At 47.3% G+C, this 25,466-nt stretch overlaps 1 protein-coding gene across 2 annotated transcripts in view; it reads right to left on the reverse strand.

Annotated features, from left to right (window-relative positions):
- Window positions 1–25,466, reverse strand: part of NBEAL1 (neurobeachin like 1) — a 978,461-nt gene that overhangs the window by 500,228 nt on the left and 452,767 nt on the right. For both annotated transcript variants that reach the window (XM_085648956.1, XM_085648955.1), the window contains one exon: window positions 22,508–22,641. In XM_085648956.1, coding sequence (XP_085505082.1) covers window positions 22,508–22,641 — 134 coding nt within the window. The remainder of the gene's footprint in view (window positions 1–22,507; window positions 22,642–25,466) is intronic.

Here is a 25,466-nt window from a genome sequence, read left to right on the forward strand (position 1 = left end):
ACCAGGGAGGCACAGCAGTTCTTGTGCTGTTAGATCTCTCAGCAGCCTTTGACACGGTTGATCATACCATACTAATCGACCGGGTCGCGGCATTGGGGATAAAGCCCAAGACCTGCTGGCTTCTTTCCTTGCTAACCGTACCCAGACGGTTCATTTTGGCACCTTTCAGTCCACCCAACTGAGTCTCCCGTGTGGTGTCCCGCAGGGCTCATCCCTGAGCCCGACCCTTTTTAATATCTATGTGGCGGACCTGGCGGGAGTTATTAGGAGACATGGGTTGGGCCTCACCTCATATGTTGTCGACACTCAGTTAGTGTTGACTATACATAATGATGGAAAGGAAGTAGCCGAAAAAATTCAAGGAGGCCTACTGGCTATCAGTGACTGGATGACCAGTAACTGCCTCAAATTAAACTCTGAAAAAACAGAAGTTATGATCTTTGGCAAGCTAGCCCCAGCCTGGTCTTCTACCTGGTGGCCGCTGTCACTGGGTTCTCCACCACCCCCAGTTACCAAGGTTAGGAATTTAGGAGTCATATTTGACGACAAACTAACTTTCTTCCCCCATGCCAACTCAGTAGTTTCAGTGGCTTTCTACAAACTGCGCATGATAAAAAAAATTCTTCCATTTCTTCCCTTGACATCAGGAAAAACTCTTGTCAGTACTTAAATCATGTCAACAATTGATTACTGCAATGGGCTTCTTCTGAATGCCCAAAACAAGGTTATTCGCAAGTTGCAAACCATTCAGAATGCAGCCGCCAGGATGCTCTCAGGAACCCCTAAATATAAGCCAATATCTCATGTTGTTCAAAAATATCACTGGCTCCCTGTGAAGAGCCGTATCATGTTTAAGGCCTTATGTATTGCATATAAAACATCGCGCAACACAGGGCCTCAATTTCTGATCAGAGACCTAGCAGCCTATACTCCATCTCGGGCTCTTCGCTCATACATCGGCATCCCTGTTCATAGTGCCTCGCACTAAAACTGTCCCCTGGGGCGACAAACGTTTCATTGTCGCGGCTGCTAAACTTTGGAACTCACTTCCACTACAGATCAGATCTTCCCAATCATTACTAATGTTCAGAAGAATGACGAAAACATGGCTGTTCACACAATAAGTCTCCTGGTACATGTTTCACGCTGCCGTCCTTAGCGCCGAGACACCCACGGGTATTTGAGTGCTCTATAAATCTCATTAACATAAACAAGGGTGTTCTTTCCGTCCCTGTGCATGCAAGCTTACAATGTAAGCTATACTCTTTCACTCTCTTTTAAAAACATTAGATAGGTTTGATTACAAAGAAAAATTAATAGATCCCTCTACCGGGGGCTCAGCTAACATTGATGCAGCAGGTGCAGTGGCACCGGGGCCAAGAACCACGAGGGGCCACATGAACTCTGATTACTGCTGTATTTTCCACCCAGTACTGGATTTGAAAATATCTTACAGGGGTTAAGGTACCTGCTGCAGAGTTGGTTGTCAGGCCGTAACAAAAGGGTGATTATTACTGGCTTGCTGGAGGGATTCAAGCCTTTCCTAGCCACAGTTTGACGCATTATAAAGTAGCATAGAGGGTTTGTGTTCCTGCTCCAAAGCACAGCGTAGTTAGCAGATCTCAGTTTTATCTAGCCCAGTCTGTTTTTGCCACAGCGATCCTTTGGTTATTTGTAGATCATAAGTGACAATCCTTCCAACATAGGACAGCGAGCCGAGAAGCAGCATCAGAGCTGCTGCAAACCGTTGAGCCTAGAAAGGCATTGTTAATGTTCTCTATCTCCCTACTGCGTTCCATTTAAGGGGCTGTTTTTGTGTTTCCCCAAACTAAGCACTATATGCCAACAAGTACGGCGGACGTATATGTATTCCCTGCACTTTGTAACAGGAATACGTCTTATATAACTTGTCTTATACATTAGTTCACACACTTTACTGATTCATTGCTCTCTATAATTATCTGTGTGAAGCTCTCTGACTCACTAATTCGGTATGAACAGCCCTATAAAAGAAATTAAAATCAATATGAAAGGGGGCTAGTAAGATATGAGGGGGGTTGGTAGTGAGGGATGTAACGAAGGTCATGGAGGGGGCGGCAATTAAAACTGTCACACTGGTCATCACCAGCGCTAAAGTCGACCCTGTCCTATACACTCCTGCCCCTCCTCTGAACATCCCCCTGAGGGAGAGATTTGAGCCGGGATTTTAGTTAATGAAGTTCTGGCCTAGCTCCGAGAGGCCCCGCCATGGCGGGGACCTGACAGGGGGACGCCGTTAAAGGGCCGACGGAAGAGTGCACGTTTTGGAGGTTTAAAACAACTTCCAGGGGAAGCCTTGGTATAAAGCCATGGTTTCACACAGAGCTCACAATGTTGTGTCGTGATTAAAGCTCGGTCTTGGCTCTAGGGCGTAGCAGCTATCATTAGTGCAGCAGGTGCAGTGGCACCAGGGCCCAGGAGGGAGAGGGACCCTCTGCACCTCCATTGTAGTTTACTACCCAGGGGTAGGCGGAAGCCGTTGTCTTGCGTCACCAAAACGCCCTTCGGCACTGTTTGGCCGTCCGATTTTGTGACTTCTGATATGTAACAGAAAATAAATGATATATCCTTGCGTACACCCTAACTATGTCAAAAGATAACACCTCTCTGTTGCATGCTCCCTCCACGGCGCAGAGTGCATTAAAGAGGTGTGAGAGCGGAACAGATCATCAGGGGGGTCGTGGGTATACCGAGGAACTGCCGAGAAAGGCGCATGCAGACCCACCACTGACCTGAGAGAGGACAGACAGACAGACACACACACACACACACACACACACACACACACCTTCCCCCGGTGCTCCCTCTCGGGAGTGAGCGCTCTTTAAATACGGTTGGTCAGTCATAAGGGAACCAACTTTGAAATGGACTCAGTGTGAGGTCATGGGTACACAACCCCTTGTAAGAACACATCCATACAGAGCCATCAAACCCACTGATGCACAGCGCGAATGCAAATCCCCCCTTGAACATGGCTATTGGTTTACAGTGAGAAACTTGTTTACACGAATCCAGCTCACGTTTACGTGTTACTTGGCCGTAGAACACGCTTATGAGAAACCGAACTGGAGGGCATGCGTACATGGAACACGAATACGCAGCAGGTTTATAAGGACCGGGTAGGCAGCGTGTCATCGACCCGTACGCAGCACAGGAAATGGCCCAACTGGCAGCAATCTTGGCTGTGAAATACAGCAATCATCAGGGTTCATTGGGCTTCGGTGTGACTGCACCTGCTGCACAAATGGAAGCTTGAAACTAGAGAGTATGCGTGCTATGGAACCCGAATACACAACACGTTTATAAGGACCCCGACCAGAGAGCATGCATATTTGAATTTCGCCATAGAGCACGCATGCTTCTAAGGCACCCACCTAAAAAGCCCACGTAGGGAACGCAATGGCACTGCATGGAGGAACTTGGCATTAGAAGGCATTTAGACAAACCCGACCCCAGAGCACGCTTAGGCGAGCTTGACTACAGAGCATGGTGGGAAGACACACTGGTGTACGGCGCTTCCCAAAGAACTGTACGTGCGCCGTTCGGAGCCTCTTGCTGCCTCACTGCACAGTCGTCGGAGGAGAGAAAAGCACCAGGGCTGCCTCCGACGACGCCTCTTTCCCCTTGATGTTTTAAAGATTGCCTCTCGTTGTTTTCTAAATAGACAAGCACTCGCCAGGCAGCCACGGTTTATTTTTGCATTGGGCTTTCAAAAGTGAAAGAGAGATGCAAAAAAAACACGCGGCGGGGCTTGTCTTTATGGGGCCATGTGTTTGAAACACATGGCCCCATAAAGATAAGAAACCTTTTACTTCAGCCGGAAAGCGGACGAGCCCGTCCAAGTGGGCCGGCCGAAAAATGGAAAAGTCTACGTCACAAAGTGCTCTTTCCGCAGCCCACGCCAGCCGAGACCTAAAAAACATAAAGGGATGACACCTGCCCCCCTACCTGAGCCCTAGGCCTGTTGGGGGGGTGCCACAGGGCCAAATGTGATTTTTTTTAGGTCGAGCCGAGAGCAGCGCATGTTTGCTTGCTCGACTTTTAGTAAAGGGGTAAAAGAAAGTGCTACCAGAGGCTTTTGCTGGCCTCAAGCAGGCGTGCACGTGCACGCGTGCAGCTGCCATCTGTCTCCTCCGTCACCGGTCATTACGTTATTTCCCGTGCTTTCCCCTCTGCCTCCGTCCTGGGCTTGTTTTAATTTGCAGCGCGAGCGCACGCTTATTTGCGTTAGTTGTTTCACATAACACCAGCTTTTTCATGCTTTGACGTTCGTTCGGCATTTAATTTGGTTTAAGCATTGTTTAAATAGGTTTAAAATTGTTATGCACTATGCTTCTGAGATTTTCCTTTTTTTTTTCAATCGGTTTCATGCTTTTATTTTGTTTCGTATCCGCATTTGGCATGTTGTGCTTTGTTTAGGATCGGCATGTATCTGCCTTAACACCAGCGCACATATTTTCAGTCGCTCCAGTTTTCGAACACCATTTAATTGGGTTTAAGCAACTTTAAATTTGTTTACAATTGTTATGCAACGTTTCAGAGCTCAGTAAGCTGTGACTGATCACCAATTTTCTTCTAATGAATGTTTGTATTATCTATTAATGTGGTTTGCCCTAACCCGTGCAACTACTCAACATTGCCAGACTGTAATGGTGACTGCTTTTTAACTCGGGTATAGACCAAACAATAGTTCTACCTCTATCTCTATTGCTGACAACTATTTGAACACACGCAAGACTGCGTTTTTTTTTTGGGGCATTACATAAGTAATACACTGCGGGCGCGAGACAAGACAGCTATGTACATTCACTTTGGCATAGTTTTGACAGCACTTGAAGGTACTTGTAGTTGCTGAGGCCGGACATGCTTAAGCCTAACCTGTTTACCTATTTTAACTGTTTTAATTCACACAGTTGAGGAGCATTCAGTTCACGCGTGCAGGTAAACAAGTTTTATCTGGAAATTTACGTTTTTAAACAAATGTTACCAAAAAAATGAAAAAGGGCCACTTGACTACCTAGAAACCTAACTTGCTGCGCTATTGACACTGTTGCAGCCCTTACAGTATATCTAATGCAGTAACGTGGAAATTCTTCCCTTTTGGACATAATTGTATGGGGATATTACGAACAGAGCAGCTGACTTTTAACCTGGGAACCCATCTTTAAATCGTGACAGGAGGCTCCATATGTTGTGCTTTTGGGCAAATTACTTAATCTCCCCGTGCGTAAAAATAAATGTTTTTGTGTGTAATGTAACTGGTGCTCCTGAAAAGTGTGCTGATTCCTTTGGCTTCAGTTTGCAAAGTCTAAAGGATTTTTGTTTTAGGGAGAAAAATTATTACGTATATTAAAACAAAAAGTTATTGGATTACATTTGGTGTAGAGAGGTGGAGACGCAGGTTTTAGTTAACCTTTGCACATCAGTAAGCTTTATTTTGTCTCTGTTTGTCTGACTACAATGTCGGTTCTTTACACTTATTTTATATGTTTCTTCGGAGCTACAGGATGGAGACAGTCCTGATGTAATGAGGCACAACAATTAAAAGTTACATCTAGTTTTTTTTTATATAGGCCTCTAATTGCGATATTTTCAACTTTTATTTTTCCGATATGCTACTCTTTTTTCTCTCAGTCTCTGCTCTACTACCTTCTCTCTTTCTATATCTCATATTTACCCACACACCCATCCTCTATTTCAATATCTCTATTTTAATATCTCCTACATTGACTTTCTATACAACAAACCCTATCTAGTCCACCTCTTTTACTTTCACGAATTCTCGCACTTGCTTACATTATCTCACTTTCATCAACAAAAACACACACAACTTCTTCATTTGTCTCTCATTTCAAGATGTTGAAAAAATTGCCAGCAGCCACACTGCTCTACAACATAGCTTTAACATATTGGCTAAGCCAATAGCTCTAGCTAAACACTTATAAGGTCCCAAAGGTGAGACCTATTGGCTATGCCAATGCTTGTTTAAAGAGGTACCGAGGATTATCCGGGTTGCTGTTAATAAATGTTTTTTTTTTTAAAGGCGGGGCACACCCTTTTGAAATTTAATCCACCTGCGTAGGTGCAATTATCATTTCAGGGGAGGGAGCTGTGGGCCCACCTTCCCGAGCCTCTTCCAGGTCTCAGGGACCCCATTGCCTGAGGATGATTAACTTATTTTGGACAGAGGGGTCAGCGCCCCCCATCACGAGCCTTTTCCAAGTCCCAGGGTCCCCATCCCTCAGGGCCAATTCACTTTTTATAGGTAGGGGGCGTACGTCCCTCTTGCCTTCCCCGAAGCCTCTGTAGCAACACATTGCATGGGGACAAATGAATGTTTTTGGGGAGGGGGCCTAGGGCTCTACCGTTATTATTTGGCTGGAGGCGTCCTTAGGTTGGTTTTCAGCCCCTTTAAGGTTGGATCTGGTGATTGTCCTTTGTATTTTCGGCCCACCTATTGTGGTGAGACTGCTAGATTTACATTTGCTGGTGTTACCGTATCCTTGGCGTCTCTTGATCCGAAGTAAAGCACATATTGTTGTTTTAATAATTATTGTTGAAATGAACTCTTGCCATTCTGTTTGAAGCTTCTACCTACCACGGACACTGATGTTGATATTCCTCAGGAGTGCCCTCACTCTCTTCTATGCCCTGAAGAAGTCCATTTGTCTGGACGAAACGCGTTGGCTGTTCTTTTCAAATATGACTGGTTTTTAATACACCTTGAATAAAAGAAGAACATGAAGAAAACTTTCATGGACACGGGCTTGATAATTTGTTCTCTGTCTTGCTTTCCTGTTAAGTGGTGCACCTTTGCTACGATTTGAAATTGTTAAAATCCTGTATTGGATTGCACCATGACAGTGGGTGCATTAGCAGTGGCACACATAATTCGTTGGGGACTCCTGCCATATGTATATTGTTAGACCTGTCAGCCCTTTGGGTGGTCCCTCCTCATCATTATTTATTTTGTCCCACTTTTGCCTCAAACCCTGTTAGTATTTTTTCCTTTTTGGGAACCACCAGACTTTTTAGTATTGATGCAGATTCAGGGAGCCATTTTATCTACCCCTGGAACTTCTGTCTGGGGGCCTGAAACACAAAATGGTGGCCACCCATTGTCACCTGTGACATCACTGGAACCTACCAGCACCTTCCAGAACATTCCAGAACCCTGTGACAGTGTGAGGCAGGTTTAGAATGTTGGGAAGGCATCTCCAGGTTGGCAGTTGGAGTTGGCAGTTGGCACCTGACTGGTGAAGAGAGAGGAGCACAGAACTGAAGGAGGAAGGAGTGAGGCAACAGGGGTGGAAACTTGTGCCTGGAGTGGGGTCCAGAAACCCACCCTTGATACTAGTCCCTGCTGACTGAGACAAGCCTGGAGCCCTGTGTGGGAGAAAGCAAGAAAAACCATCTTAAGGACCTGGACAGCCGGAACAGGCCTTAAAAGTAAAGAACAGCAAGTTCCTGACCTGGTTACTGGTAACTTCCTGAAGTCCGACGTCGAGAAGCCTGGAGACCTGGAGCCCGAGGTGGAGAAGCGGCGCTGACTGGAAAGCAGACGTCGTACCAGGAGCCGCCAGAGGTCGAGAGAGGGCGCCGACGGAGGTCGTGGAGACACCAGAGGTCGAAGAGGAAGTCACCTGAGGTCGAGTGTGCGGCGTCGACGGGGGAGTGAAGTCCGCCCTCCGGAGTCGCCGGAGACCGAGGTGAAGCGTGCCGGAGGTCGGGAGTGGAGGTCGCACTCCGGAGTCGCCGGAACCTTAGGAAAGGAGCACCGGAGGTCGGGAGTGGAGATCGCACTCCGGAGCCGCCGGAAGTCGACATCGAGCCAAGGCCGCCCGACGTCATCGAACCGGAGCCGCACAAAGTCGACATCGAACCGAGGCCGCCGACATCGAACCGGAACCGCCTCCCGGCGTCGACAAGAACTGTCATTGAGCCGAGGCCGCCGACATCGAACCGGAACCGCCTCACGGCGTCGACACGACTCCAGCGGCGTCGGAACTTCATAAAAAGGGCAGTAAGTGGAATAGAGGGCGCCTAAGGCCCTGTGAAACCCTAAGAGACCATCCTAGAGGCTAGAGAGGTGCTGGAACCAGCTGGATAGTGCCAGGGGTGAGCTGAGACTAATACAGAGGGGTTGTGTAGTGTGGGAGAGCCAGATCTCTAGATTCCCCCTTGATCTACCTCAGTTTAGGCCTCAGCCTTGTCCAAGCCAGGTAGTACACCCCTCAGGTCATCCAAAACTCTACAAGCTGGGATTGGGCCAAATCATCCCATAGTACCTCAGGAATGTGAACTGATTTTCAAGTGTCACTGTTGGCTTTTATTATTTATTGAGAGCACTGTATTTATTGTATTCATCCTATTTATTGCCTCACAGTATTTATTGCCTCACAGTATTTATTGTTTCACAGTATTTATTGTCGCACAGTATTTATTGTCTTGCAGTATTTATTGCCTCGTAGTATTTAATTGCCTTTTATGTAATGCACTTATATTTATGCCTTGATTATTTATGATCGACCTTATTTATTGAATCGTTGAAGTATTATTTATTTGACTTACCCTTCCACAGGAAAAGCCTTGTGTACTGTGATTGTATTATTATTTATTTAATCAGCAACTAAGAGAAAAGAAGATAAAGAGATATATTTTCAGTATAATTTTTAAGGTGTAGTGTCGTTTTTGGAACGGATGCACGCATGGTTATTGTGTGGGTATGACGTATGCTTAGCACGGTGCCTGATCCCTGACCACTCGAGCCAAGCTACCACAGTATATGTCTGGGAGAACACCACCACCCTTCCGGTGTGGGAGTGTTTTTCTAACATATATCAATTAAGGATAGCGGTTCATGTGCTAGGTCCCTGTAGGGTCCATTGTCAAAGCTTGTTTCTTTAACAATATACTGAATGATTGCGAACATCTGCCAGATGTCCTTAGCAATACATGAAATGATGACTTGGGTGACTTTGATGATACTGATTGAGACAAAGTCTGTGTACCTCACAAAGGTGGTGGTTCAGTCCTCTTTCTGACTGCACTGTATAAGCCTGGTGAAGGATCACACATTTGAGATGACAGAAGGGTGGAGGGGGTGGGACCTTTCATACCTTTTATTTGAGAATGCTTGGTAATATGACAATATACATGCAGAACTAATGGGAGTGATTGAGTGGAACCACTTGAGCAGCAAAAATAGCTGCTACAGGATAAAGTGTCCTGGTGCTCAAGGAGGTAACTTAACCCAGAGATGTTTATTCTCTGGACGTGATGGCAATCAGTTAGTCTAAATTGAATTTTTTTAAGAACATGAGGGTCTTTAGATGTTCCCAAAAACGTTCGAGATTAGACTGACAACAGATGAGAATTTGCAACTAGTTATTTAGAAAAACATTGAATTATGTCCAAAAGTGGCACTACTGGACTGGATAGAAGGGGATAACTACAGCTGACCAGGTACAAAATGATACTATTTCAATATTGCCCTAATGGCGACAAGCAATGAAGCATCAACATAATCCCTAACTTTCATACCGGAAAAAGGGGAATGGGCTGGTGTATGGTTAAACAGAAGTAGGTTAATAGGAGTAGGAGATGACCATGAAAATGGGAGAAGATATGGAGATATTGTGAGGAGGGGTAATGGGTCATTTTTGTTGCTTTGGTCCAGATATTCTGCAAAAAGTAACACAAAGATGAATCTACTAGTAAGCTCACATATATCACTGTTTTGTAAATATTGGCTTAGCAGTGGCATAGGAAAGGTCTCCTGGGCTCTAATGCTAGGAAGAAAAATGTACCCCCTTAGGTAGCTATAACATGAAAACTAAAGTTAATGGTGTGGTGAGCTTCTTGTGTCTCCAGGAACCGGTGACAAATCAGCTACTCATTAATGATAGCAACTGCAACTTATTATGGGCAGGGACATAGTTTCAGGATTTGTTTTGGGGGGTGTGACACTCCCAAATAAATGCACTCCTGACTTGGTATTTGGGTCTGGAGCCCCTGAGTCAGATCTGCATGTCTGATGTAAAACAGGAGACCGTATTATTATTTATTTAATCAGCAACTAAGAGAAAAGAAGATAAAGAGATATATTTTCAGTATAATTTTTAAGGTGTAGTGTCGATTTTGGAACGGATGCACGCATGGTTATTGTGTGGTTATGACGTATGCTTAGCACGGTGCATGATCCCTAACCACTCGAGCCAAGCTACCACAGTGTATGTCTGGGAGAACACCACCACCCTTCCGGTGTGGGAGTGTTTTTCTAACATTATTGGTGTTCAGCGGTGGGATAGAGCTGTGCCTACGTATACTCGACAATAACTGTGGGTAGTCCATAGGCCTACACCGGGAGTTTTCTCCAAGCGGACTTCCTAATTGTGAGTTTTTGTTTTTTCCAAATTTACTCTGGTGGTGGGAGGAGGTATTATAAAAGGTACCCCCCTGCATAGCTTCTGCAAATAACTGTCCTCTGACCTGAGTGGGCAAGATGGAGTTTGTATTGGAGAACTTAGAAACGTACACTGTGGCCCAACTCAGGGAGTTTTGTCAGCGGGAGGGGGTGTATTGTCCCCCAGGAGCAAAGAAGGGTGCACTCCAAACCAGCTTGAGGGCTTGGGGGGAGGCACGACGAGAAAGCAAGGCTGAGGAGGAGGACAGGGATAGAGAGCCCGACAGTGAGGGAGCTGGTTTGTACCAACCTGAGGTGGGGAACCTGTTAGGGGGGCCCGGGACACTTTCCAGGAAGGGCAGCAGTATCTCTAGCGGTGGCTTGTCTGAAGTGGAGTTAACAGACCGGAGGGAGAAAAGACAGCTCACATGGGACTTAGCAAGGCTGGAGAAAGAGAAGGAGGAACAGAGGATGGCTCATGAGTTGAGGTTAAGGGAGATAGATCTTCAGATCCTACGAGTCGGGGCACACCCTGTTCCTAATGGTGGCAGCGAAGAAAGAGAGTTCACCAGGGAACCCAAACCCTATTTGCCGAAAGACATAGTGGCTAGCTATGGTGTGGGCGACGATATTGCCAAGTGGCTAGCGGCCTATGAGGTCTCATTAAGGGCCCATGGGGTTCCAGAGAAGTACTGGGGAGGGGGATTGTACAGGTACATGCCTCCAGCTGGTAGGGATGCATTATTGGCCCTAGAGCAGGATGAGCAGACCCACTACCCCACCATGAAAGTGGCTCTCATACGAAAGTTTGGACTAACACCCGAGAAATACAGACAGAAGTTCCGGGGTAGCCACAAACTGGGCACACAGAATTGGGTGGACTTCCTGGATTATGCAAAGAAGGCATTAGAGGGTTGGATTCAGGGCAGTGAAGTGAGGAACTACGAGGTGTTGTTTGATTTAGTATTGAAGGAACACCTGCTCGAAAAATGTTTCCCTGAACTGCGTCAGCACCTGGTGGATAGCAAGCTGACCAATCCCCGGAAGCTTGCTGAGGAGGCGGACATTTGGGCTAGTACCCGGGTGTCCACAAGGGGGACTGGAGGGGAGACTCAAAAGGCCGGACAGGGCGCCCCCCAGAAGAAAGAGGGAGGGGAAAAGAAAAAGGAGTTCTCCAAAGGCCCCCAAAATAATTTCCAAGGTAAGGGAACAGGATTCACCCCTAGGGCTAACCCACCCCGAAACCCTAATCCTGGCCAGAGTCAGCAGCCAAGGGTTGTCCATTGCTTCGAGTGCGGTGGCGTTGGACACTATAAGGGAGATGCGAAGTGCCCAAAACGACCACCCCCTCCCATTGGAGGAAAGGCCCCCGGAGTAGCTAGTGTAGTGCTCGGGGAGGAGATGCCTTTAATTAAGGGAAGGGAGTGGGCGGGTGTCACTTTAGTGTCCCTGGGAGAACGGGAGATGGTTCCTAAGATCCAGGTGCCTGCAAATACTGTAAAGTATGGGCAGTGGGTCACCATCAACGGCCAAAGGGGGGAGGCTCTGAGAGACACAGGAGCCAGTATGACTATGGTGCGTAGCCAACTGGTGTCTCCAGAGCAGGTGATTCCCGATGTACTCCACCCTGCCGCGATGGCTGACGGCAGAATGGGCCACTATCCGGTGGCCGAGGTTCCCTTTGAATGGGAAGGGGTTGCGGGTTCACTTCGAGTTGCCGTAAGCCCTGCCGTGCCAGTCGATTGTCTGCTAGGGAATGACATGGAGCACAATGCTTGGAAAGAGGTGGAATACCGGACTCACACTGAGATGCTGGGTACACCTGTCTGGGCCTGTGTGAGCACAGGGTCCGCGACTACCCGGAGAGGGAGTTCGTTCAGGCTGGAGCCTGGAACAAAGGCCCAGCCAGCTGCCGATCAAGGGAAGAACCGAGGACGGGAGGAGCCTGCCTCGGCATCCGCGCCCCGTGTGACGGATAGGCCACCGGAGGTGGTGGACCAGGAGTCCGCGGTGGGGGATGTTACCAAACTGGAGGACCTACCCATCCCGGCCGAGTGGCACGTGGAGGGAGGCCCGACCAGGGAAGAATTCTGCCAGGGCCAGGAGGAGTGCCCTACCCTTGAAGGACTGAGGCGACAGGCCGAAGCCCAGGCAGCAGGGAACGTTGAAGGGAACTACAGTGTTTACTGGGAGGATGGCCTCCTCTACAGTGAACCCAAGGCACCCCAACATGGATCGTCACGAGCCTTGGTAGTCCCTCAACGTTATCGAGCCTTCCTTCTGGAGTTGGCTCACGAGATCCCATTGGCAGGAAACCTGGGGCAAGACAAGACCTTCGCCCGTCTTGTCCCACACTTTTATTGGCCTCAGATGAAAGTGTCGTCCGACACCTACTGCCGGACATGTGTGTCTTGCCAAGCCAGTGGGAAAACAGGGGTGAAGCTGACATGACACGAGCATAGGTGTATCCGCCGACGCTGACTACAGGGACCACAGTTCTTTGGGGTAACACGCAGGTAGGTCAGCAGTGTGCGACCATTTGGATTTAGTTATTTAGTGGCTCTTTGAGCCGGGGAGTCGACGGGCTCAGGTTACGCACCTGCGTTGCTACGAGAGGTACATACCTGATAATGATTTTAGCAGCCTACACAGCAACCCTGCACTCTTTCCTACTCCCTGCTGACGAGAGGCAACAACCTCGAAACACGTGTCCAGGGATGGCTAACGCTATTCACACTTGCACTCACGACACGAGCATAGGTGTATCCGCCGACGCTGACTACAGGGACCACAGTTCTTTGGGGTAACACGCAGGTAGGTCAGCAGTGTGCGACCATTTGGATTTAGTTATTTAGTGGCTCTTTGAGCCGGGGAGTCGACGGGCTCAGGTTACGCACCTGCGTTGCTACGAGAGGTACATACCTGATAATGATTTTAGCAGCCTACACAGCAACCCTGCACTCTTTCCTACTCCCTGCTGACGAGAGGCAACAACCTCGAAACACGTGTCCAGGGATGGCTAACGCTATTCACACTTGCACTCACGACACGAGCATAGGTGTATCCGCCGACGCTGACTACAGGGACCACAGTTCTTTGGGGTAACACGCAGGTAGGTCAGCAGTGTGCGACCATTTGGATTTAGTTATTTAGTGGCTCTGTGAGCCGGGGAGTCGACGGGCTCAGGTTACGCACCTGCGTTGCTACGAGAGGTACATACCTGATAATGATTTTAGCAGCCTACACAGCAACCCTGCACTCTTTCCTACTCCCCGCTGACGAGAGGCAACAACCTCGAAACACGTGTCCAGGGATGGCTAACGCTATTCACACTTGCACTCACGATACGAGCATAGGTGTATCCGCCGACGCTGACTACAGGGACCACAGTTCTTTGGGGTAACACGCAGGTAGGTCAGCAGTGTGCGACCATTTGGATTTAGTTATTTAGTGGCTCTTTGAGCCGGGGAGTCGACGGGCTCAGGTTACGCACCTGCGTTGCTACGAGAGGTACATACCAGATAATGATTTTAGCAGCCTACACAGCAACCCTGCACTCTTTCCTACTCCCTGCTGACGAGAGGCAACAACCTCGAAACACGTGTCCAGGGATGGCTAACGCTATTCACACTTGCACTCACGACACGAGCATAGGTGTATCCGCCGACGCTGACTACAGGGACCACAGTTCTTTGGGGTAACACGCAGGTAGGTCAGCAGTGTGCGACCATTTGGATTTAGTTATTTAGTGGCTCTTTGAGCCGGGGAGTCGACGGGCTCAGGTTACGCACCTGCGTTGCTACGAGAGGTACATACCTGATAATGATTTTAGCAGCCTACACAGCAACCCTGCACTCTTTCCTACTCCCTGCTGATGAGAGGCAACAACCTCGAAACACGTGTCCAGGGATGGCTAACGCTATTCACACTTGCACTCACGACACGAGCATAGGTGTATCCGCCGACGCTGACTACAGGGACCACAGTTCTTTGGGGTAACACGCAGGTAGGTCAGCAGTGTGCGACCATTTGGATTTAGTTATTTAGTGGCTCTTTGAGCCGGGGGAGTCGACGGGCTCAGGTTACGCACCTGCGTTGCTACGAGAGGTACATACCTGATAATGATTTTAGCAGCCTACACAGCAACCCTGCACTCTTTCCTACTCCCTGCTGACGAGAGGCAACAACTTCGAAACACGTGTCCAGGGATGGCTAACGCTATTCACACTTGCACTCACGACACGAGCATAGGTGTATCCGCCGACGCTGACTACAGGGACCACAGTTCTTTGGGGTAACACGCAGGTAGGTCAGCAGTGTGCGACCATTTGGATTTAGTGAAGCTGAAAGCTCCCCTGGAACCACTTCCTGTCGTTAGCACCCCCTTTGAAAGGGTGGGCATCGACATTGTGGGTCCATTAGATCCGTCTACTACAGCTGGTCACAGGTTTATCCTGGTTTTGGTGGATCATGCCACACGGTACCCAGAGGCTATACCTCTGAGGACCATTACTGCACCGGTTGTGGCTAGGGCCCTGATGGGAATCTTTACCCGAGTGGGTTTTCCCAAGGAAGTTGTGTCCGACAGGGGGACCAACTTCATGTCAGCATACATGCGGGCGATGTGGAAGGAGTGTGGAGTGACCTACCGGTTCACAACTCCTTACCACCCCCAGACCAATGGTCTGGTGGAGAGGTTTAACAAAACCTTGAAAGGCATGATCAGAAGTCTGCCTGAAAGCCTGCGGAGGAAATGGGACGTCCTCCTACCCTGTCTATTGTTTTCCTACAGGGAAGTGCCACAGAAGGGAGTGGGCTTCAGCCCCTTCGAGCTTTTGTATGGGCACCCTGTGCGTGGACCTCTCAGCCTGGTGAGAGACGGATGGGAAAGAACTCCCAGAAAGCTTCCCCAGGACGTGGTGAGCTACATGCTGGCCTTCCGGATCCAGATGGCTAAGTTGTGGAAGCAAGCTTCTGACAACTTGGAAGCCAGCCAAGCAGTAATGAAGGCGTGGTATGACCACAACGCTCACCCGGTGGAGTTGGAGCCTGGCCAGAAGGTGTGGGTGATCGAACCAGGAGAGCTTAGCGCCCTCCAGGATCGCTGGTCAGGACCCTTTGAGGTATTGGAGAAGAAGGGTAAGGCTACCTACTTGGTGGATCTTAAGACCCCTCGTCAGCCCCTACGGGTGCTGCATGCCAACAGCCTCAAACCCCACCACGAGAGGCCCGAAGTCATTTTGATGATGGTGACTGACGGAGCAGAGGACGCGGAAAGCGAGCCTCTCCCCGATTTATTTGCGTCTCAAGAGAAGGATGGGTCGGTGGGGGGGGGAGTGATTCTCTCCCCATCTCTAACTCCTGAACAGCAGGAGGACTGCCGCCAGGTCCTGGGACAGAACTCTTCGTTGTTCTCCCTTGTTCCGGGTAGGACTCACCTGTGCGTCCATGATGTGGACACAGGAGACAGCCCACCTGTGAAGTCCAAGATCTACCGGATGTCAGACAAGGTGAAGGCCAGCATTAACAGTGAAGTCACTAAGATGCTGGAGCTAGGAGTGATCGAACCTTCCAGCAGCCCCTGGTCCAGTCCGGTGGTGTTAGTACCAAAAGCCGCACCACCGGGTGGCCAACCGGAACTGAGGTTCTGTGTGGACTACCGGGGACTAAATTCAGTAACCAAAACTGATGCTCATCCGATCCCAAGGGCGGATGACTTGATTGACCGGCTGGGAGCTGCCCAATATCTAAGTACCTTTGACCTTACTTCTGGGTACTGGCAGATCTCTTTGACTGATGGAGCTAGGGAAAGGTCAGCCTTCTCCACGCCCAATGGCCACTACCAGTTCTGTGTGATGCCCTTTGGGCTCAAGAACGCACCTGCCACGTTTCAGCGTCTGGTGAACCAGATCCTCACTGGAATGGAGAGTTTCTCTGCTGCTTATCTGGATGACATAGCCGTCTTCAGTAACAGCTGGGAGGATCACTTGCGTCACCTGCAAGCTGTTCTCCAGGCCCTGAGACTAGCTGGATTAACGATCAAGGCCAGCAAGTGCCAGATCGGGTAGGGGTCGGTAGTGTACCTTGGACACTTGGTGGGTAGGGGAGCGGTGTAACCCCTCCAGGCGAAGATCGAGGCCATCATGGCCTGGGAACCCCCCAAGACTCAGACTGAGGTCCGAGCATTTTTGGGCCTCACCGGATACTACCGCCGCTTCGTGAAGGGATACGGTACCATCGTGGCCCCCCTCACGGAGCTTACGTCCAAGAAGCAACCTCGACGGGTAGTCTGGACGGAGGCTTGTCAGCAGGCCTTCGTAAAGCTGAAGCAAGCCATGTGCGAGGCCCCGGTCCTACGGGCCCCAGACTTTTCCAAGAAGTTCATTGTCCAGACAGATGCATCAGAACATGGCATTGGGGCAGTGTTATAGCAACTCAATGAAGAGGGTCTGGATCAACCCGTGGTCTTCCTATCCCGGAGACTACTTCCCAGGGAACAGAAGTGGAGTGCAATAGAGCGAGAAGCCTTTGCAGTGGTATGGGCTCTGAAGAAGCTGCGGCCATACCGGTTTGGCTCGCACTTCCTAGTTCAGACCGACCACAGACCCCTTCGTTGGCTGATGCAGATGAAGGGGGAGAATCCCAAGTTGTTGAGGTGGTCTATCTCCCTACAGGGAATGGACTTTCAGGTGGAACATCGGCCTGGAGTGGACCACGCCAATGCAGACGGTCTCTCAAGGTATTTCCGCCTTAGTGATGAGAACTCCCAAGGGGTTGGGTAGCTCTCCCCACTTTCGGCTGGGGGGGACGCGTGTTAGACCTGTCAGCCCTTTGGGTGGTCCCTCCTCATCATTATTTATTTTGTCCCACTTTTGCCTCAAACCCTGTTAGTATTTTTTCCTTTTTGGGAACCACCAGACTTTTTAGTATTGATGCAGATTCAGGGAGCCATTTTATCTACCCCTGGAACTTCTGTCTGAGGGCCTGAAACACAAAATGGTGGCCACCCATTGTCACCTGTGACATCACTGGAACCTACCAGCACCTTCCAGAACATTCCAGAACCCTGTGACAGTGTGAGGCAGGTTTAGAATGTTGGGAAGGCATCTCCAGGTTGGCAGTTGGAGTTGGCAGTTGGCACCTGACTGGTGAAGAGAGAGGAGCACAGAACTGAAGGAGGAAGGAGTGAGGCAACAGGGGTGGAAACTTGTGCCTGGAGTGGGGTCCAGAAACCCACCCTTGATACTAGTCCCTGCTGACTGAGCCCAGCCTGGAACCCTGTGTGGGAGAAAGCAAGAAAAACCATCTTAAGGACCTGGACAGCCGGAACAGGCCTTAAAAGTAAAGAACAGCAAGTTCCTGACCTGGTTACTGGTAACTTCCTGAAGTCCGACGTCGAGAAGCCTGGAGACCTGGATCCCGAGGTGGAGAAGCGGCGCTGACTGGAAAGCAGACGTCGTACCCGGAGCCGCCAGAGGTCGAGAGAGGGCGCCGACGGAGGTCGTGGAGACACCAGAGGTCGAGGAGGATGTCACCTGAGGTCGAGTGTGCGGCGTCGACGGGGGAGTGAAGTCCGCCCTCCGGAGTCGCCGGAGACCGAGGTGAAGCGTGCCGGAGGTCAGGAGTGGAGGTCGCACTCCGGAGTCGCCGGAACCTGAGGAAAGGAGCACCGGAGGTCGGGAGTGGAGATCGCACTCCGGAGCCGCCGGAAGTCGACATCGAACCGAGGCCGCCGACATCGAACCGGAACCGCCTCCCGGCGTCGACAAGAACTGTCATTGAGCCGAGGCCGCCGACATCGAACCGGAACCGCCTCACGGCGTCGACACGACTCCAGCGGCGTTGGAACTTCATAAAAAGGGCAGTAAGTGGAATAGAGGGCGCCTAAGGCCCTGTGAAGCCCTAAGAGACCATCCTAGAGGCTAGAGAGGTGCTGGAACCAGCTTGATAGTGCCAGGGGTGAGCTGAGACTAATACAGAGGGGTTGTGTAGTGTGGGAGAGCCAGATCTCTAGATTCCCCCTTGATCTACCTCAGTTTAGGCCTCAGCCTTGTCCAAGCCAGGTAGTACACCCCTCAGGTCATCCAAAACTCTACAAGCTGGGATTGGGCCAAATCATCCCATAGTACCTCAGGAATGTGAACTGATTTTCAAGTGTCACTGTTGGCTTTTATTATTTATTGAGAGCACTGTATTTATTGTATTCATCCTATTTATTGCCTCACAGTATTTATTGCCTCACAGTATTTATTGTTTCACAGTATTTATTGTCGCACAGTATTTATTGTCGCACAGTATTTATTGCCTCGTAATATTTAATTGCCTTTTATGTAATGCACTTATATTTATGCCTTGATTATTTATGATCGACCTTATTTATTGAATCGTTGAAGTATTATTTATTTGACTTACCCTTCCACAGGAAAAGCCTTGTGTACTGTGATTGTATTATTATTTATTTAATCAGCAACTAAGAGAAAAGAAGATAAAGAGATATATTTTCAGTATAATTTTTAAGGTGTAGTGTCGTTTTTGGAACGGATGCACGCATGGTTATTGTGTGGGTATGACGTATGCTTAGCACGGTGCCTGATCCCTGACCACTCGAGCCAAGCTACCACAGTGTATGTCTGGGAGAACACCACCACCCTTCCGGTGTGGGAGTGTTTTTCTAACATATATCAATTAAGGATAGCGGTTCATGTGCTAGGTCCCTGTAGGGTCCATTGTCAAAGCTTGTTTCTTTAACAATATACTGAATGATTGCGAACATCTGCCAGATGTCCTTAGCAATACATGAAATGATGACTTGGGTGACTTTGATGATACTGATTGAGACAAAGTCTGTGTACCTCACAAAGGTGGTGGTTCAGTCCTCTTTCTGATTGCACTGTATAAGCCTGGTGAAGGATCACACATTTGAGATGACAGAAGGGTGGAGGGGGTGGGACCTTTCATACCTTTTATTTGAGAATGCTTGGTAATATGACAATATACATGCAGAACTAATGGGAGTGATTGAGTGGAACCACTTGAGCAGCAAAAATAGCTGCTACAGGATACAGTGTCCTGGTGCTCAAGGAGGTAACTTAACCCAGAGATGTTTATTCTCTGGAAGTGATGGCAATCAGTTAGTCTAAATTGAATTTTTTTAAGAACATGAAGGTCTTTAGATGTTCCCAAAAACATTAGAGATTAGACTGACAACAGATGAGAATTTGCAACTAGTTATTTAGAAAAACATTGAATTATGTCCAAAAGTGGCACTACTGGACTGGATAGAAGGGGATAACTACAGCTGACCAGGTACAAAATGATACTATTTCAATATTGCCCTAATGGCGACAAGCAATGAAGCATCAACATAATCCCTAACTTTCATACCGGAAAAAGGGGAATGGGCTGGTGTATGGTTAAACAGAAGTAGGTTAATAGGAGTAGGAGATGACCATGAAAATGGGAGAAGATATGGAGATATTGTGAGGAGGGGTAATGGGTCATTTTTGTTGCTTTGGTCCAGATATTCTGCAAAAAGTAACACAAAGATGAATCTACTAGTAAGCTCACATATATCACTGTTTTGTAAATATTGGCTTAGCAGTGGCATAGGAAAGGTCTCCTGGGCTCTAATGCTAGGAAGAAAAATGTACCCCCTTAGGTAGCTATAACATGAAAACTAAAGTTAATGGTGTGGTGAGCTTCTTGTGTCTCCAGGAACCGGTGACAAATCAGCTACTCATTAATGATAGCAACTGCAACTTATTATGGGCAGGGACATAGTTTCAGGATTTGTTTTGGGGGGTGTGACACTCCCAAATAAATGCACTCCTGACTTGGTATTTGGGTCTGGAGCCCCTGAGTCAGATCTGCATGTCTGATGTAAAACAGGAGACCGAAAGATCAACAGAGAAATTCATCTGGTGGCTGAATTTTAAAATGTGTGCGTTGCTGCTTGTCCAGATTGTGTGATCCTTGGCAAACATTTTATTTCACAGAGCCTCTTTTTTACTTTATTATCACATAAACAAGCACTTTTAAATACTTGAGTTCATGTGTGCACTGTATAGGCACCTCTTTTGTTTGATTTAATAGACTATAAAGTTGCTCTATCTATAATAAGTATCTTGGTCATATTTAGGGTTTACATGACTACTAACTTGCCTCTTAGTTAACTAATGGCATTGTTGTTGGGGGCGAAGCATTGTTTCTGAGTTCAGTTTACAAACTATCACTTTGAATAAATGTATGGCTATGCAGTGATCTAGTTTGATGTACTAAGGTGAAACAGCTCCGCATATTAAAGAAATACACTTATTCTGGATTTTAAAGAGACTGTATCATCATTTTGCATTCTGTCAATTGCACAATATACATACCAAATGTTTTCATGACTTGGCTCGTGCACAGACTGTAAGAACCAAGCCAGATGCTTGGCTCAGCATGCCCTATTAATTTGATGGTGTGCCCACTTCTATTTGCGGCTCAGGTTTAGTACATGGGGTCAAAATGGTTTGTAAAATGATTTGTAAAAGGGCGAGGATGGGAAGCATGGAGCGCTGCCTACATGCACCAATTTGCCAGTTCTATCATCAATGCTTTTCGTAGCAGAGACAAAGAGGAGTGTGTGCAGTGAAAATACACCTAAAATGAGTAATTCCAGGGTAGAGACTTGAGGTCGTTGCGTTGAATGGGGCCACAGCCATGAGTTCCTAGGGAGAGCTACCATGCCCATGTGGGACGGGGGGGTGGGGTGGTCGCGTAGCTTTAGTGGGGTGTTTGAGGTGTGACACACCCCCAAATGCATTCTTGGTTTGGTAGTTAGTTCTGTGTCAGTTTTTGTCATTTGTATTGCACTAAGAGCTATTAACGCATTCATTTTTGGGAACTTACATATGTATAGTGACTTGTTTACCAAAGAATTAGTAAATCTGCACTCATCAAAGAACCCTTGGATGGGTGCAAACATACTACTTTTTGGAATTCACTAACATTGAAGCAGCACCAGTCTCAGGTTTTCAGGCGTACTACTGGCAATTGAACACCCTGAAGCTGATGGGATGAATACTTGCAAATAGTCTAACCAGAGGCAATCACTCATGGTAGCATTCCAAACCACTGTTTTACACCTACTGTGCCACTCTAGACAGAGGTTCACCTAATGTAAATCAGTACTGAACCTGTTCCTCATGGAAACAGTCCATGCCGAACTTTGACCATCTCACCCCTCCACCCTGCAGCTCACTGCTTTCTAGTTGGGAAATTAGAGATTCCCACCCCTCATATCTCACAGACTAAGCTACGCCCCTGGTTACAGGTCCCTTAGATTCTCAATCTGCTTGTCTTTACTCATTCTGCGCCCCATCTCATTCCGTGTGCCTCCTCTGTCCTTCCTCCCGTTCAATCTCGGTCTCCATTTAACTTACACCCTGTTCTTTTTACCACCTCTCACTTGGTCCTCAATGTATGTCTTATTTCTCGCCTTAACTCCTTTTTTGCAAACAATGATGGGACACTCAAAGCCCTGGGCCCTAGTGCCGCTGCAATGGGTGCACCACTGATAGCTATGCCGCTGTGGCTGGGGTCATGAACAACAGGGTCATTTTAGAGGGGTCTGCAATTATCATACACTGTTTTTGATCTTTTCTATTATTGCTTATATTTCTTTCCTTTTTCTAGGTCAAGAAAAGAAAAACCTAACAAAAAGATTTTAAAAAAATTCAAGTGACATAAGAGATTCAGAGCCAAGCCCGCATAAGGAAGTCACATAACCTGAGCAACAGAAGCTGGGTTTCATCCATGCATTCATTAAGAAAGACATTGCAAAGCATGCCAGAAAACTGAGCTTTTTTTTTTTCAATTACTCTTGCCCAAACCTCACTTTATTCACGTATAGAGTTAGTAAAATACTCTCCAGAGCGACCAAACAACAAATAGAGCAGCTACACGTTATGATGCAATCAGTCAAGCAATTATTCATAATCACTTACAAACCACCAGCATAACCAGTCTCCAGCTCAGAGATCACATCTATTACGTCAGTGCAACCATTAGGTGCCTGCTTACCTTCTGTAACAAAACTCCAAGAGTAGCAACTCCCTGGGAATGAATGAAATTTTCCTGGTTGATAGGGTGTCTCTGAATGAAGTGCTTTATCATTAAAATGAAAGTAGCCACAATGTTTTTCTCTAGTCGAGCTTCTGTAATAAAATAACATAACTTATGACTGAATCCAACACATCTTAAATAAATATCACAGCATTTGCCAGATTCAAGTGATCAAACAAAGAATTTCACAAAGGGTCTTTAACGAATATTTGACTTGGCAGTGGCTTATATTAAGTGTTATACTGTAATCTGGTTGGGTGGGAATCAGAAGCTATAGAGCTTGTGTTGAAGGTGTGGAGTAAATTTAACAGAAGTCACACTGACACTTTTGACTGTCACTAAGAATGGAATCCCAGCAAAATAAGAAAAGAAGTAACAGATAGATGCAAACATGAGAGAGAGCGTGTGTACATGTAACACTTTGAGGGGAAAAACCACAGTGTATCATTAAAGGGAAAGTGAAAGGTAAGCAACATTAAAGACAGAGGTAGGTTTACATAGTAGTTGATGTGATCTAGACATGATGACTCAGTAACTTAAACACACAACATTGACCTATTTGGTGATTTGTAGCTAGGTCACAAATCTGAATCCAGGCAAGGTCGACTCAGCTTTCTAGTTTTCGCAAGTCGTTGAACTGCTAGACATTAAACTGGGTAACAGTAACAGCTGCTATTTTCATCACTTAGAAATGAGTTGTAAATCTGTATAAAAGACAAAGCCTTTCCCAGAGTCACTGCCATTTCAGAGAATAGGATTGACTTAGCTGGATGTCTGGACCTCCACAATGACATTTCGGTATTTATGAGCCATGAAACAAAATATCTCAAAGTAGTCCATTGAGGAGCATGACAGGCTGTAGAGTAGCCAAAGGTCAGTATCCAGTCTTTTCACAGGTTGGACTTCCTAAAAAGGTGGTTTTTGACAGGAGGACAAACCACAGATCAACCTATATGAAGTCTATGTAAGATGAGATCGATTTAGCTTACACTTTTCCAATCTTATATGATAAATGGACTAGTCAAGAGTGTTAATAAAACTCTCAAGAGTGCAGTGGGCTATGTGGAGCAATCACTGGGGAGAAGGTGAGACATCGTCCTACCATTCTTTCATATTCGAGCATCATGAGGTGCTACAAAAGGCCCAATGAACTATACTATGAGAATCCTGTCCCCAACCTGCTCACTTTGGTTGAAGGAGAGTTGGGAAGATAGTCAGAGGTCTACCATGAATGAAAGAGTAGACTATGTGCTAGGATTCTGCACAAGATAGTGTAGTAAATTAACATAGCGACACTGAAGGAAGAGAATGGTAATTGGAAACCAGGAAGGTCAAGATGTCTAAATAACAAAGCCTGTTCGTCTTAGAGCTAAATATGACAAATGATGAGGACAACTTAAGGGTTTGAAGGAGGCCAATGAGGTCAATCCCATAAGTAACCAGGTACTGGCTGCAAACATTACCAGAGATAGCTCGTATGTCAGAAGCCATAAATTCACTTTTATGGGATGGCCGCAATCCTAGCACCAAAGTAAAAGGATTAGGAGGACAGTGTGCCATTCCACAATTTGCAACAAAGAGGCCTAAAGAACAGCACAAAGTAGAGTCCATCTCTCTCCAGATCTGATATCTACACAGCAAGGAGACTACATGGCTGTTCTGAACCATTGTCAGGCCTGTTCCCAATCACTCCAGGTCAGACGTGGATGTGTTTGCACAACAGCAATAATGGAGACAATCTACATGTAAACAGTTGCATCTGCAAGATGCCAGCTAAGATACAGGGCAGAATCAAAGAAGAAGTGGTCAAGTTGAAATGCCACAACATCATCAAGAAGTCTCTAAGTCTGTAGGTAGCCCCAGTGGCATTGATGCCTAAGCATGGTGCAACAAAGTTGCAGTACTGTGTGGACCTCTACGGATTAAATGAGGTCCCCAAGACAGATGCCCACCAAATACAACTGGAATAGGAGCTTATGGATAAGCTGGGTACTGCAAGATGTTTTAGTACATTTGACCTGACCAGTGCCTACTGGCAAATTCCTCTTAATCCTCAAGCAAAGGAGAATACAGCTTTTGGAATCCTAGAGAGATAATGCTGTTAGGGCTTAAATATGCCTCATCACCTTTCAGTGTTTGATTTGGATCTTGCATGGAAGAGGATGTTTTTGTTACCTATTTAGAGGACACAATGTCAGCTGAAGTGGAGGAAGGGTTTTGCATGCACAGTAGAGGGTGAAGCACGCAATCAATGCAAGTATGTGTAAGACAGGCAGAATTTGTGGAATAATTTTAACAGGTAGGCAGATGAAAGATCCAGCTTCCAGAGGCTACAGTCCAAGCAGAATTGGAGAGTGGGGATCCCTGACCCCGACCCAGGAGTGGCCCTGACCTGGAAATTTCCAAGACTGATTGTTAGTAGAATTTTGTGGAGTTATGGCATTACAGCTGCTCCACAGGTGTCCAAGAAGCAGCACAGAGAGACCAAATAGACTGTGAATGTCAAAGTCTTCTTGAGCCTGTAAAAGGCCTTCCAAGTATAGCCCGTGTAATTTAGACACCTGACTAGACCCGGACACTGGTAGCACAATTAAATGCATCCGACAAGAAAGTCAGTGCACTGATAAGGTCTTGTTCCAATCTGTCTGGAAAACAATCACTGTCAACAAGCACTATAACCCTTTGCAATGGCTGATGGTCATGAAAAGTCATAACCCACAGTTGCTTTTGTAGTCTATTTCCTTGCAAGGCTTAGAATTTACCGAAGGGCACAAAGCTGCATTCTCCCTTTGAAAGTTTACTGCATTAGAGGAAGGAGATTCCCAAGGTCAGGCATGTCCTCGGAAGTCTGATTTTGGGCAATTAGGCTGTAATGTTGATGCAGCATCCCTGTGACAACTTGGTCCTCGTTTTATTA

The sequence above is a fragment of the Triturus cristatus genome, chromosome 3_2, assembly GCF_964204655.1.
Source record: "Triturus cristatus chromosome 3_2, aTriCri1.1, whole genome shotgun sequence".
Classification (NCBI taxonomy): Eukaryota; Metazoa; Chordata; class Amphibia; order Caudata; family Salamandridae; genus Triturus; species Triturus cristatus.